Source organism: Panonychus citri, unplaced genomic scaffold, assembly GCF_014898815.1.
Source record: "Panonychus citri isolate SS breed McGregor unplaced genomic scaffold, ASM1489881v1 Contig00100, whole genome shotgun sequence".
Taxonomy (NCBI): domain Eukaryota; kingdom Metazoa; phylum Arthropoda; class Arachnida; order Trombidiformes; family Tetranychidae; genus Panonychus; species Panonychus citri.
The window spans coordinates 720,732-736,985 of NW_026515505.1; the positions used below are offsets into that span (position 1 = coordinate 720,732).

The following is a 16,254-nucleotide window of genomic DNA, read 5'->3' on the forward strand; positions in this document are numbered from 1 at the left end:
TCCTGTCTCTACATTTTCTGAGAAAGTTGAAAGTTTCAACTGACCAAAGGTGATGATGAGAATCATTATTATCAAACTTTGTTGGCGAAAAATCAAAGGGTTAGACAAGAGAAAAAGGAAAAATGTATCAATATTATGATGGGAATGAGAATTGATTGATTGTCATAGATAATGAATGAAAAAGTAAATAGAAAAGTCAATTGATTGTAAATCAGAATCAGTGAATCTAATTGAGTTTAAAAAGTCAGAGAGCAGTCAAGAGTTTGGTTGTTTTTTTTAGCGAGTTAAATGAAGATGGAAAAGTGAATCTAAATATAACTTTTACAATCAACTTACGAATCAATAAAAGTAAAAGTAAAAAAGTTTTCTAAAGGTCAGTTGGTCATTTCAATCTCTCTCTCTCTCTCTCTCTCTCTCTCTCACTCACTCTTCCTTTCACTCTCACTCTGATTTTCTTTCTTTCTCTTGCTCTATCATTACCACCCTTGTGTTAGTGACCAATGGTCATCTACTTTTACTCTTACCTTTAATGTGTCATAAAAAGTTAAATTTAGACTTGAAATGAAAGTGAAAAAAAAGCAAAGAAAAAGATAAAAAATTAACCTTAATTGTGACACTTAAACTCAATTAGTTTCGCTGATCATCTTGTCATCTTCGTCCTCATCATTCTCTTCATCTTCGTCTCCGTCTCCGTCTTCGTCGTTCTCTATGATAATGGACACGAAGATGATGATCAGAATCGCGATACTTTTAATCACCACAATCAACTTTTATTGTTTGATTGTTAAAACATAAAACAACTAATGTAAAGTATTAGTTGATTTACTTTACAATTTACCTTAATTATAAATCAACAGTTTATTGGACAAATGAGCACAACTCAAGTTGATTAAAATAACAAGAGGAACAAGAAAAAAAAAGGTAAATGGAAAAATGAACAATCAATATAATTGAATGGATTAAATTTCATTGAAATTAAGACCAAGTTTTGGATTATTGATAAATGATGAATATCAATATACAAATGGTAAAGGTATTCATTCAATTATTGTCCTTGAAATCAATACAACAAAAAGGTAATTACTTGCCTGTAATCAGAGATTTTCAGGAAATTAACATTTCCTGACTTCATCATTAGTCTTAAACATCAAGAAGCACAATCAGTGTATGAGATTTATTCAAAAGAATGATTATCCATTTCATTAATTATGAAAGAATTTTTTATGATAAAATCGTCAGTTATTATTAACATTATCAAGAATTACAAATGTGAAATATTGAGAGCAAATGATCAACAATCGATGTGTGAGTTTCTCTTTAGATGAATTGGTCAATTGTGTCCAGTTATTTACAAAGTAAAAGGTAAAAAAACACTTTACTATAATAAGATGACCGTTACTTTTATTACGTTTACTATTATTATCCATTAACTGTAAAAGGCCAATAAACACCCAAAGAAAAACCTAATTAGGTAAAAGAAAAAGTTTCCATCTAAAAAAAAGGTAATCATATAATTAGCCTTCGGGCTCTTTCTCATCCTTATAACCTTCTATTTCCTCTGTTTCTAATTTAATTGTTACAATTAACTTGATAACTTATCCATCGTCATGGTTATATTGTTGATGTTTCATCATCATCATCCTTGGTTTCGTTGATGATAAAGGTCACTTTTATTTCTGGTGCAATATTTTTACACCAACATCTGTAATCCAACAATAGCTTTATACTTAATCTCCATTAGTTAATCTCCTTTACTAATCTCCTCATTATCTTCATATTCATTATCACAATTATCATCCTCATCTTCATTCTCGTCGTCATCCTCGTCATCTTCATCTTCATTTTCATCATCTTCATCATCGTCACAGTCATATATTAATGGTCATTACCTTTTGTCTAAATTATGACCCAAGAGATTTTAAAATAAAAGAAACAAAAAGTAAAGCAAAAAGCAGGTAAATGCTTTTCTATTATTATCATTATTGTAATACAATCATCGATTTTCAAAACAATTAAACAATCAATTTAATAATAATTTCCGATTCTCATTCATATTTTATCATCTATTATCTTATGTTTACCTCTACACACTCATCACATTCATCACAATAGGAACCATAATAACATTAATCATCAACGTTTACCAAACAATTTAACCATTTAACCATTTAAATCATTGTTTTACTTGACCGATAACCTGACCAACAAAACTTGACCAAAGGTGATCACTCATTATTCACCATTTAAATCACACACATATACATCATCTTAATCATCCTCATCCTCATCTTTATCCTTTTCCTACTCATCTCTCTAACGTCGTTATAATTATTATTTTCATCATCATCATTACCAATATTTTGACAAAACAAAACCAACAAAATGACCACATAATGACCACTTAATGACCCATAAAAGGCTCTTACCTTATTACCTTATTACCATATTCACTACATATCAACACAATACGACACAATCTTAAACCAAAACCTAAACCACACATACAACATATAACATTCATCACCATATTTACTACTCCAATCATCCCCATCATCATCATCTTCACCCTCATCCTCCCCATCTCCATCCCCATCCCTATCCCCATCATCATCCTCATCATCATTATCACCGCTATAATAACCACTAAAGACAACAAAGTCTCAATATAAGTGATCAACTGATTACCTCCAATTATCAACAAGAGCTTCTGAATAAATCAATTTACCTAAAGAAACAATTAAAAATCGTTATTATAATTTAACTCACACAGCTATTAGTACACTAAATTGCTGAATATTAATCAATCATCATTATTTAATTGGATTAATTTTGCAATTAATTGAAATGCTAAATATGAAATTCTGAATACTTCCAGACAAAACTAGTTAGAAAAAAGTCCAAATGTAACCTCTTCATGTCAATAAAAGTAAAAGTAAAAAACTTTACTAAAGGTCAGTTGGTCATTTCTATCCTTTCACTCTGATTCTGTTACTTTTCTCTTGCTCTATCATTACCACCCTTGTGTTAGTGACCAATGGTCATCTACTTTTACTCTTACCTTTAATGTGTCATAAAAAGTTAAATTTAGACTTGAAATGAAAGTGAAAAAAAAGCAAAGAGAAGATAAAAAACTCAATTAGTTTCGCTGATCATCTTGTCATCTTCGTCCTAATAATGGACAAGAAGATGATGATCATGATGAGGATGAGAATCTTGATACTTTTAATTACTACAATCAACTTTTATTGCTCGATTGCTAAAACACAAACAACAAACTAACAAAACTAATGTAAAAGTTTTACAACAAAAAAAAGTTCCACTTGTGATAATAATAGTAATTGTATTAGTTGATTTAGTTGACAATTAACCTTTATTATCAATTAGTATTCCTTTCAAATCAGCAAATTCAGTGGAAGCAAAAATGAACAATCATAATTGAACAAGTATCGATTTCAACTATTAATTCAGGCGGACACACTTGAGATAATCAGAATTAACTTTGAGCCACCATGAAATCGATACGAAAAAAGAGGTAATCGAATATTGAATCAAATTTGATTCGATTCGATTGTAACTGGTATTATCTTTTTGACTTCGATAGAAAGAAAAAATTTGGATCAAGAGAAAAAAAAGAATAAAAAAGTTCGAGTTTCAAGAGAATTCTAATAATCTAATTTATCATATTATCTTCACTTTCATATATAAATGTCATTTCCATCCTCATCTTTTCCTCCTTTCGAGCATCACTTTCATCGAGGTAAAAGAGGAAGACACAACAATTAAATTATCTATTCGAATGATTAACAATTGATTTGATTCAGTTGACTGATTAACAATCTAAACATATTAAACCAATTCAATTGATACCATCAACATAATCTTTCATCATCATCATAACAATTAACGGATCATCTTCATCACATCGACAATCATTTGCTGTCACAATAAAAATCAATTATTAGTCAATGTAACACAAATTATTCAACAATTTAAATGTTAACCTTATACTGAGAGATAATCTTAAATTATCAATTGACTGTTGATAATCAAGGATCAATGGTCAATAATATTAGTCGTTGTATTGGTCAGTGACAATAATAAAAAACACTCGAAAAAAAATAAGCATTGATTAACACCAATCAATTCAATCATCTTGTTAATCAATTTCTTGCTTAATCTTATCCTTAATCCTTAATCCTTCATTATCATTTGTATGGATTAACATCACTTTGGATATTTGGTCGGTAAAAACACAAACATCTCTCAACAACTGGACACTGAATCTCATTGACCATCTAAACAAATGTCCAATTATCTTCATCATCCTTCATCTTCCTTCATCTTCTTTCATCTTCCTCTTTATCTTCATAGAATTTTTTTTTCATATTTAACCTGAAAATCCTTTGGGATTAGTCAACATGAGACAAGGAAACAAAAGATTAACCAACAAGAAAACCAGGTAAATGTTTTGACAAAATCTATTAAGTGACCACTTGATGACCTTTCATTACGACAACTATAATGAGGTCAATTTGATAATCATAATGATATCAATCATGAAGCATAATTTAATCATGATAAACATAAAGATCCTTTAAAATTTCGGGAGTCCAAGAGGTTAAAGCTCATCCGATAATAATGATCTAAAAATGGACTCAATTCGTTGACCAACACTGACCAGAACTCTCTCTAAAAATGAAGATGTACAAATATCACCTTGGAATGAAATAAAAGTAAAAGTAAAAAAGTTTTCTAAAGGTCAGTTGGTCATTTCAATCTCTCTTTCTATATCATTACCACCCTTGTGCTATTGACCAATGGTCATCTACTTTTACTCTTACCTTTAATGTGTCATAAAAAGTTAAATTTAGACTTGAAATGAAAGTGAAAAAAAAGTAAAGAAAAAGATAAAAAATTAACCTTAATTGTGACACTTAAACTCAATTAGTTTCGCTGATCACCTATGTAATTTGAGAAGCATAATCATTATAATTGTCAAGAAGATAATGACTTTGATCTTGATACTATTTAAATCTTGGGACGATCTTCATTGAGAAAAAACGAATAAAAAATTCGAGAGTCAAGAGGACACCGATTATCCGATTCTCTATCTCATATAAATGTCATCTCATCCTCGAGCATCATTTGCATCGAGAGTAAAAAAAGAAAGAGGAAGACACAACAATTAAATTATCTATTCGAATGATTAACAATTGATTTGATTCAGTTGACTGATTAACAATCTAAACATATTAAACCAATTCAATTGATACCATCAACATAATCTTTCACCATCATCATAACAATTAACGGATCATCTTCATCATCACATGCAAAGATATTTCCTCTAACAATCCAAGAGACAATTTAGAATTGTCATTTGACTTTATTATCAGCGACCATTGGTCAGTAACATTGAAATAAAAACACTCCACAAAAAAAGTAAACATCAACAGTATAGCCTGTGGAATAATCTTCGTTACCATCGAACCGGTGATATGAAGGAAACGGAAGTATATTTGTCAAAAGAAAAGGATAACAAATGGAAAGGATTGAGAAAAGAAAAACAATTTTAAAAATGAGAGAAAATATGAAAACTGAAAAGGATTAACAATCGATGGTCAATAATTATGATGATGATTGACTTGAGGTGGAAAATGAATATATTGTGACGAATGATAATTTGACAAAAAGATGAGCTTGATTATCATTAAGCCGACACAATGATAATAATTAACAATCAAAGGTAAACTAATGGGATCACCTATTGTGACCTTAAAGGTGAAATAACGAGTTACCTGTTTGTTTTGTTTTCGTTGTTTTTTTTGTCTATTTGGTGGTAACATTTTTATTGGACTAATAAATTATCGTGATTATTATCATTTGATAATCGATTCGCGGTTAATTATAATTCAATGGGAATAGTTAATCAATCATTTGTTTTGTTTTATTTTCATCGATAATTACAATATATTTCATGCGATACTATTTACAATTGTTACGTTTTCTATCCGATAGTTTGAATGGACAGTTTTCTTTTACTTATGTGACCCTTTTCGTTGTTTTATCCTTCGATTTTGGAACCAAACCTTCACCTGAGTATCTGATAGTCCAAGAGATTCACTTAGGTGGGCCCTTTGCTCACCCACCATGTATTGGGTGTGAGTGAATATCTTTTCCAATATTTCCAATTGTTGTTGAGTGAAAATTGTCCTTAACCTTTTGCTTTTCTTACTCGATGACATTGAGCTTTTCATGGTAATTTCATTGGATTTGTTGTGATTTTTTCCATCAATTGTTGTTTTCCTTTTGATTCCAAGTAAATCGTCAATGAAAAACGATGATTTTGTCACAGTTTGGGTCTTATTTGTAATGATTGATTTTTCCATTGGTAACATTTGATTGGTGGTAATTGTATTATCTTGAGAGTAATCAACTGGTAAATCACATAACTGATACAAATGTGACGAATCAAACGGTTCATAGTTAATGAAATGATGATTGTTAAATAAGTGATCCTGAATAACCATCGTATTAGTTGATTGTTTTACACACGAACAATAAAATGGACACTTGAGAAACTTTTAGCTGGATAAATGAATGGATCAACTTGTAGATCACTTTTGGAAAAAGTTTAAGGAATCAGAGAAGAAACTGATTAAACAACTAAAGTTTTCACAGAAATGGACCAACTTGTCGATAACTTTGACATAAACTAAATGAACCAAAGAAAGAGAAAGAGTGTCAACTTCTTTGGGTCCTCGGTGGGAGGGAGTAAAGGGTAGAGAGAGAGGTTTCGATTTGCTAGATGAGAGTGAACATCACAAAGAGAATACGTTTTTAGGGAGGAGTTTGTCATACTCACACTTATCTTCATCTTCTGCTTTTACTATAGAAAGAGAGAGAATCAGTGATGAGAAGGCGGAGAAATGAGAAGTTATTTCCTTCCATGATTTTGGAGTCTTTTGTGTGGAATATTTTTTATCGAAAAAACTTAATTAGAACTTCATGGATCTCGATTATCTTTTGCGATTAGTTAATATTTGAATAATTAAAGAACAGTTCGAGTGCCACAATAGTTGTAATCTAAAACAGGAATAATGATGTTGGATAAAGAAGCAGATTGAAATGACCAAGTTAACTTTGGAAATTTATTTACTTTATTGTCGATTGATTCGAAAAGGTTATAAATATTCACCTTCGCCTTCTGAAAAGATATTGACAATGAAACGATGAAATGAAAATTAATCCAATTAAATAATGATAATTGATTAATATTCACCAATTTAGTGTATTAATAGCTGTGTGAGTTAAATTATAATAACGATTTTTAATTGTTTCTTTAGGTAAATTGATTTATTCAGAAGCTTTTGTTGATAATTGGAGGTAATCAGTTGATCACTTATATTGAGACTTTGTTGTCTTTAGTGGTTATTATAGCGGTGATAATGATGATGATGATGATGATGATGATGGGGATGGAGATGGGGAGGATGAGGGTGAGGGTGAAGATGCTGATGATTGGGATGATTGGAGTAGTAAATATGGTGATGAATGTTATATGTTGTATGTGTGGTTTAGGTTTTGGTTTAAGATTGTGTCGTATTGTGTTGATATGTAGTGAATATGGTAATAAGGTAAGAGCCTTTTATGGGTCATTAAGTGGTCATTATGTGGTCATTTTGTTGGTTTTGTTTTGTCAAAATATTGGTAATGATGATGATGAAAATAATAATTATAACGACGTTAGAGAGATGAGTAGGAAAAGGATGAGGATGAGGATGATTAAGATGATGTATATGTATGTGTGTGGCTGTGTATGGTTGTGTGTATGATTTAAATGGTGAATAATGAGTGATCACCTTTGGTCAAGTTTTGTTGGTCAGGTTATCGGTCAAGTAAAACAATGATTTAAATGGTTAAATGGTTAAATTGTTTGGTAAACGTTGATGATTAATGTTATTATGGTTCCTATTGTGATGAATGTGATGAGTGTGTAGAGGTAAACATAAGATAATAGATGATAAAATATGAATGAGAATCGGAAATTATTATTAAATTGATTGTTTAATTGTTTTGAAAATCGATGATTGTATTACAATAATGATAATAATAGAAAAGCATTTACCTGCTTTTTGCTTTACTTTTTGTTTCTTTTATTTTAAAATCTCTTGGGTCATAATTTAGACAAAAGGTAATGACCATTAATATATGACTGTGACGATGATGAAGATGATGAAAATGAAGATGAAGATGACGAGGATGACGACGAGAATGAAGATGAGGATGATAATTGTGATAATGAATATGAAGATAATGAGGAGATTAGTAAAGGAGATTAACTAATGGAGATTAAGTATAAAGCTATTGTTGGATTACAGATGTTGGTGTAAAAATATTGCACCAGAAATAAAAGTGACCTTTATCATCAACGAAACCTAGGATGATGATTATGATGATGATGATGATGAAACATCAACAATATAACCATGACGATGGATAAGTTATCAAGTTAATTGTAACAATTAAATTAGAAACAGAGGAAATAGAAGGTTATAAGGATGAGAAAGAGCCCGAAGGCTAATTATATGATTACCTTTTTTTTAGATGGAAACTTTTTCTTTTACCTAATTAGGTTTTTCTTTGGGTGTTTATTGGCCTTTTACAGTTAATGGATAATAATAGTAAACGTAATAAAAGTAACGGTCATCTTATTATAGTAAAGTGTTTTTTTACCTTTTACTTTGTAAATAACTGGACACAATTGACCAATTCATCTAAAGAGAAACTCACACATCGATTGTTGATCATTTGCTCTCAAACTTCTAAACATGCGATTGATCAATGGATCAGATTGAACTTCTATTTCACATTTGTAATTCTTGATAATGTTAATAATAACTGACGAATTTTATCATGAAAAATCCTTTCATTAAATTAATGAAATGAATAATTGTTCTTTTGAATGAATCTCATTCATAGAGATAGATCACTGATTGTGCTTCTGATGTTCAAGACTAATGATGAAGTCAGGAAATGTTAATTTCCTGAAAATCTCTGATTACAGGCAAGTAATTACCTTTTTGTTGTATTGATTTCAAGGACAAGAATTGAATGGTTAGGAGTGAGACGTAAACCTTCCAATAATTAATAATTAATAATCAATTAAGGGCCTCGGACTTCAAACCTATTCAGTAATTAATATCTATGAATCAGTGACTTTTCAAGCTTTACTCTATTCAAAACTAGCAAAGACAAAATGATTAAACTCAGAATTCACCATTCACCTAAAAGTTTTATTGTGAAAATGAGGAGGAACCGTTATCCATAACACCCTTTAAAAACAAAGAAATTTAATTAACCATTAGAAATTTTTATTGTATTGAACAACTATCAATACTTTTTACAGTAAATGAGCAGCTCAGCTACTCTTAGTGGGGAAATTAATAGACACATAGAAATTTAACAATTGAATAGTTACACATATATTACAGGTAATAACTTCAAGCAAGTACCAAATTCAGAGGGTACTAGAATAATAATATTTTAATTAATTGATAAAATTAATAATTGAAAAAGGCTTTGAACCAGGGACCACGTGGAGAAATCAGTTTCAATTGAACTTGCATTTATTTTCTCTTTCTTAGTTTCTCATTAATATTGATTTCACTTTATACTGAATTTAGTAATTTATCGAAAACAAAATTAAATTATGTAAATCACAATAATTAAAAACAATTAGAATCGAAATTTATTGTTCAATCCTCCCCTAAGGACAAATGTTAAAGTAGATTGCTAACCAACCGATAGATGGAGTTAGTGTAAAGCGAATTTTTTGTTTTTGTTTCTAATTGAATTTAAGAGCATTTGAATTCATTGATTACAACTCGGAATTTCCGAGCATTTAATTGGATTTAATTGTTCAACTCTTTCAAATTTTCTCTGATTGTTTAGAGAGAATATATTTTGAAATGTTCCTTCGTTCTCTTTCAATATTCTTGGTTTTATTTTCTTTAACATTTGTTTGTTTTCATTTTCTTATATGATTTCTCAGGTTCCTTTTATATTTCTATTAACTAATCATTTTCATCTTTCTCTCTCTCTCTCTCCTTTTCTGATATTTAGCTTGTAAATACACGAAGGAAGAATGGTCACCCTGTGAAAATGGTGAAAAAACTCGACTTCTCACCCGAACCGAAGGAGATGATTCTGAATGTGAATGAACCAAAGTGAATAAGAAACTTCAACGAAAGACATTACTAAGATGTGTTCACTAGAATTTGACAAAAAGTTTGGGTCTTATTTTTGCTTCTTTCTGATTGTTTACAATTAATTAAATTATATAAATGAAAGTTCAGCTATTCATCTACATTCATGAATTTCAATTCTGATGAATTTTAAACAATTAAATTTTGAGTTCCAAATTGAATTTTATATCTCTATGATTAACATGGACAAGAAATGTTTGGTCAGAATTACATATAATATGCTTTCATAACATTTTATCATAATCTGAAAATCAAATGTGACTTAAAAGCCATTAATTGAAAATATAAAATTCTGATTTTCGATTTAAAATTTAATTGTTTAAACTCATCAGAATTTTTGAGATGAGATGAATAGCTGAACTTTCATTTATATAATTTAATTAATTGTCTCAGATTTTTGTAATTCTATTGAACTCTTAATTATCAGTATATCTACTAATCCTCAGCTATTATCCTGACTTTCCTACAACAATGTCCAGCTTAATCTCAAACATTTTCCATGAATTATAACACATAAAAGATATTTATCATGATAGATGAGATTATAGACATTGGATTTTATTAATTGTTGATTTTTCGGTAATATCTTAGTTGTATTGATTAGTTTTTCGGTTTTTACTTTATCCAAAGTTATGAGATGATGATGAGAATTAAGGTGAAAGATGAAGGTGGTATTGTTATTGTCGTGATCAATATGAAAGTCTCAGTGGTTGTGAGTAAAAAAGAGTAAATAAAGTGAGGATAAAGGATTCTGATGTTTTAGTGATGTTTTGATTATCGATTTCTATGTTTTCTATTAACGGGATCGAGCTTGTTGAGCACTTTCCTCAGCTACCAGAAGTTCATATTCTTCAGCAGCAAATCGATCCCAATCGGAAATTATATTGTCATCATTGTCTTTCGATGAAAACGGATCTCGCTGCTCGTGGTCAAGATACTTGTCCAAATTGAAAAATGTGTCAAAAAATACTGGAGTCATGCGACATCTTTTCAGGTCAGCCAAGGCAATTCGTCCTATTTCCTTAGGTCGAACCATATCCAGCATCTGAGAGGAAACAATTAGGTTAATCAATCTCAAATTGTGGATACAATTTTCTTATTTAAATTACCTGACAAAGACAATCATTAAATGGCAAAGCTTCAATTCCTAGAGCTTCCATACGTTTAACTTGCTCCTCATAAAAATACTCTAATTCGTACATGGACAAAAAACCATCACCATCAATGTCCATACATCGGAACCAATATTCAACTGCTCGAGGATGTTTCTTGTCTTCTTCCGAGATGAGAAACCAGACAAATTCAGCATAAGTCATTTTACCCTGTCTACGAACAGGGCCTCGAGTAACAGCACCGGAAAATATTCTGTCTATCATTCGAGATGAAATAGCTTTTGAAATAACAAGAATATCAAATTAGCCGAGATGAAGATCAGATAAACGTTAATATGATGTAAACTAAACTCTAACCAACCTGCATCATTATGTCTCATCAAATCTTCTTTGTCGATGATCAGATCATGATCCTTGTCGAGTTCCCAAAATTTACAATATATTACGTAGAAATGTTCATATGAGAAATAATCTGTAATCTGGTTGATATCATCTTCCTCTTCCAATAGAGAGACAACAAGAAGGAAATTGCTCTTCTTTAGTTCTGGAATTGTTATCCGTCCACTCCATGATTTGTTGACACAATAAAATATTCGAGCAATAACCTGTTGCGAAAAAAAATATCGAGGAAAATGTTCAGAGATGCGAAGTTTCTTAAGAATTTATAAGAATCATTCTTATGGTTTTTACCGTGTGAACATAACGAGAATGAAACTCAGTGGCTTCTTTCAAGAATCCTAATCCAGGGTGAGTCTCAATGACATCTTGCATCATGGCGATAAAATCTTCAGGTAAAAGATAACTTCGTTTACCCTGTGAATAAATCCTGACAAATTTGGAAGCATCATCATGGCAGCTTAACACAAGACTATTAAAAGGCAAAGAATAGAAATGATTACATGTTATTATATTCAGATTGAGAAATTGATTCATGTTACTTACTCCTTGAAGTATTTGACAAACTGATCACAAGTGATTATCGGATTACGAGCATCACCATTAGCCGCGTTAAATAGAGCCTGTTTCCAGTATAAGGGAAGTCCAGCCGCTTTGGTTATACGTCCGAAATTTTCTCGACTTGATGAACATTCAGGTAAACGATTAAACTCTTCAACGATCCTTCGTATTCGAGCATCAACTTCAATCGCAGAATAAGGTCGACCAGAGGGAAAGTAAAACTTTGGTATACTGTAGCTACTTCCCCATGAATTTCTTACACTATTTATTGATGGTCGACGGCTGATTGAGCTCACAGGTTGGATGAAATTCTGAGCAATTTGTGAAACATCACTCTGAAATTGGAAAGGTAAATTTTAGATAATCGCCCAAATCAAATCGTTTTTATTACGATTCAAATTCAACAATCAATGTGACAACCAGTTTCATTGAGAAACATATTCCTTGAATGTCTGATCACAATCTATTAATAATAATTATCATGATAAAAGCTTAAAATTATCTAGGAAATTATTTAACCTTTTAACATGATGACTTGAAAAAAAAAAGTTCTGCTTCCTTATATCATGTTTTTTTGTTCAGAATCAGAACAAGTGTTTAATTTTGTCAACCTAAGCAATAGTTTCATGAGCCTACGAATAATAAATTATGGAATCGAGCCAAGATTATCTGATCCTGTAAGTTATGAATCATGGTGATGAAGTTAGTTGGTAAATTGGCTGAATTAACTTTGAATATTTAGCTTTGGTTAGTATTCCTCAAGTTGAACAAGTGATTGGATAATTAATTGTCGGAGATTTACTTTGGGTTGAAAAAACTTTCAGCTCACCTGAGTTTTATCTTGATTTCGCCAAGTATTATAAAGAACGGGAGATTTTGATTTATTAGCTTCACTTAAAGATGATCTAGACTCTTTTTTCAGCTCAGGTCGCCTCTCGAAAAGTAAAACCCTCTCTGCCACCGATCCTTTGGTTAAAAATGGTCGAACTGGATTAGTGCGATGAATTGTAGTTGATGGTTTGGGTGATCCATTTAGTCCATTGGTATTACTTGGAGATGATGTTGGTTTAACTTCATTGGATTTCGTTGAATACCAGGGATTACTGAAAGCACTCGATCCTCGAACGTAGATCGGTTTGTCGCTACTTTGCTTGGAAGCTTTTTGTTCCCAAGCTTGTTTAGCTTCATTGACCATTGATTGTCGGCAATTGGAACCATTTAAATTATCGAGATCACTTGTGTTTTCATTTGCTTCTTTCGAGGCTGCAAATCTACTTTTAGCGTAATTAACGGGAGACGAAAACAACGAATCCTTGAAACGTCCATCGTCTTCCTTTTCTTTTTTCCCTTCTTTTGGTGTTTTCATCTCTGAACATTTCGTCCCCTCTGAATTGAGTGAATTTGATTGAGATGATTTTCCATCAATGGTCAATAATGATGAACTCGAATCTTTCAATATTGGACTGCCTTTAGATTCTTCTGCTCTTTGTTTAGCTAATTTAGTGGCTAATGAATTTTCTCGTGTCGCAACTAAGGTCGCTGTTTCGTCTTCCGTTAATTTCAATGCATCGGCTAAAATTTGTTCCATACTTTTTGTCTCTCGTGTTGGTGTTTTTGAGATCACCTTTTGATTATTAGGGGCTATTGTTGTTCCCCTTGTGCTAGATGGCGATGAGTTAATTGTCATCTCTTTACTTGTATTGTTTTGATTGTGTGTCAATGATGAAGGTGAACTTGTTCGTCCTGTTGATTGAGATACTTTGGACCCAATTAATTTTTGCGTTGATTTCGATTGATCTTTTACATCGCTATTACTTATTACAGGTAACTTTGGAACCCGTTCAGGACTTCTACTTGCCGATCTTAAAGTTGACCCATCCTTACCATGGATACTTGATCTAGACAAACGACCCCCAGATTCTGATGGACCTTTACTTGGGCCATTTGACCTAGTTGAAGAGGAAAGATCACTTTTAGAACCTAAAGATGATGATGATAATCTTGATGAACTTGTAGATTTTTTCTTATCCGGTAGTAAGCCCGATTTTTCCGCTATTAATTGGATGTATCTCGATTTAGGAGACCAATCAGTTAAGCCGGAAAGTAGTCTTTCAACTTCAGCGGACAATCTTAAATCTTCTTGACTTCGAGCTTGTTTCAATTTACTTCCGGGTCCTGAGTAATGACCACCAAGTGAAGATGATGATGACAATGGGCTACCTGTTAATCTTCCTCTTCCACCTTGGACAAAATCTTTTCCATAGCCGGTTGATGAATTTGTTTTGATTCCCATTGAAGATCCAGCAGATTCTGTGTTTCTAATTTTAACTTTATCAGCTTCCGGGACCAGACTGATGTTTGTTGAGCTGTTGTTGGCTGTTGATCTTGTATGATTCTCATTTTTGTTGGCAATCTTTCGGTTACCCTGTTTACTTGTATTGGTCGTGGTGGTATTTGAGCCAAGAGTCGAGACACTGGAGGGTGACTTTTTACTTGTAGCTGAAGATGATGTGGAAAGAGTTGATGATGAGCTGGTTGTTGGTGATGATGGTGAATAAATATTTTGAGATGATGATGAAGATCTTTGTAAGGATGGCGATGTTTGAGATAATTGTGATAGCGATGACGATGATGATTGTGACGATGAAGGTGATGGCGATCTCTGTACAATGAAACTTGATGCTCGTCCTGTTGCCGAAGATAAAGATCTTCCCTGATTAGTTGATTGTCTTTGATTCGATTGATTGGAAGATTGGACTGTTCGATAATTTGTTCTTTCCTGTGGTGATCCACCTCCACCAGGATCGAAGGCATTTAAATTAGTCAATGATGCACTTCGTTTATTGAGCAAATTCAATCGAGCCTCTTGACGAAGCTTATCCTCAGTTACAAAGGTTTTCAAGAGAGATTCTAATTTCTCTTCAACATCTTCAGCTAAAAGCTGAATTGCTGCACAATCAGATAGATTGGGTGAATTAATTGTCGCTGGTGGATTTTCACTTTCAATAGATCCTCTAGTACTTCCTCCTCTTCCTCCTCCTCTAGTGTCATTTCGTTGGATTACACTTTCAGGTCCAGTCCTATGGTCAACATTATGTCCAAGGACCTTTTTGATTGGCTTAAGAGTTTTGTTCGCCGTGATGATCTGACTTGCTGACGATTAAATTTAATTGTTCAAATCACATTTAGGTTAATAGAAAGATGATAATAAAAGGTATCCTAAAGGTGAAAACAACAATCAACACATTAGAAATAATTTAAACACAGGTAATTATCTTAAGATTATATTGATTGTTAGGGTGGGAGAGTTGAAAAATGTTAATCAATAGCCAATGTGTACACTGATAATTAAAAATTAAAACACAAGCAATTTGAATTAAACATAGAAACACATAGAGATGATGTAAAAACCGTTATAAACCTTGACTATCATCCAAAAGTTACTCAAATTATGATGATGTTGTTATGGTGGTGAAGAAGATGAAGATAAAGATGATACAACTAAACGAAATTTTTTCTAATCAGCTAATTGACAAAGTTCACAATTAAAATTACACAACAAAAAAAAACACCAATGATATGTAACCATTTAAATGTTAACTGGAAAAAAAAATCAAACTCAATTTGATCAGCTCAAGTTTTCATTGACATAAACACAATGAAACAAATCACAATCAGTTTAACCAAAGGTTTTGTTAATTGTTGAGGGTGTAAAAGGTTTACAATTACATTTCAACAGGGGTTAAGTGTTATTTACATTGGTGAGATACATGAAACATGAACATTAATTAGACAGAACAATCGATATCGAATTAGTTAATTAGAGGGAGAGAGAGAGAGAGAGAGGAACAGGTTAATCAATTCATAATAAGGAAGAGGGAAATTGATGAATAAAGAAATTACGAGTTTTCATATTT

The 16,254-nt window shown here is 31.7% G+C and overlaps 1 protein-coding gene across 1 annotated transcript; it reads right to left on the minus strand.

The window, feature by feature from the left end:
* Nucleotides 1–10,805: 10,805 nt before the first annotated feature.
* LOC128388499 (serine-rich adhesin for platelets-like) lies at nt 10,806–15,497 on the minus strand (the record flags this gene model as incomplete). The annotated part of the gene is made up of 6 exons (XM_053347907.1): nt 10,806–11,313; nt 11,378–11,658; nt 11,742–11,985; nt 12,071–12,248; nt 12,323–12,672; nt 13,167–15,497. Coding segments are annotated over 6 exons (3,633 nt in total), but the record flags the coding sequence as incomplete, so codon positions are not given.
* Nucleotides 15,498–16,254: the final 757 nt, after the last annotated feature.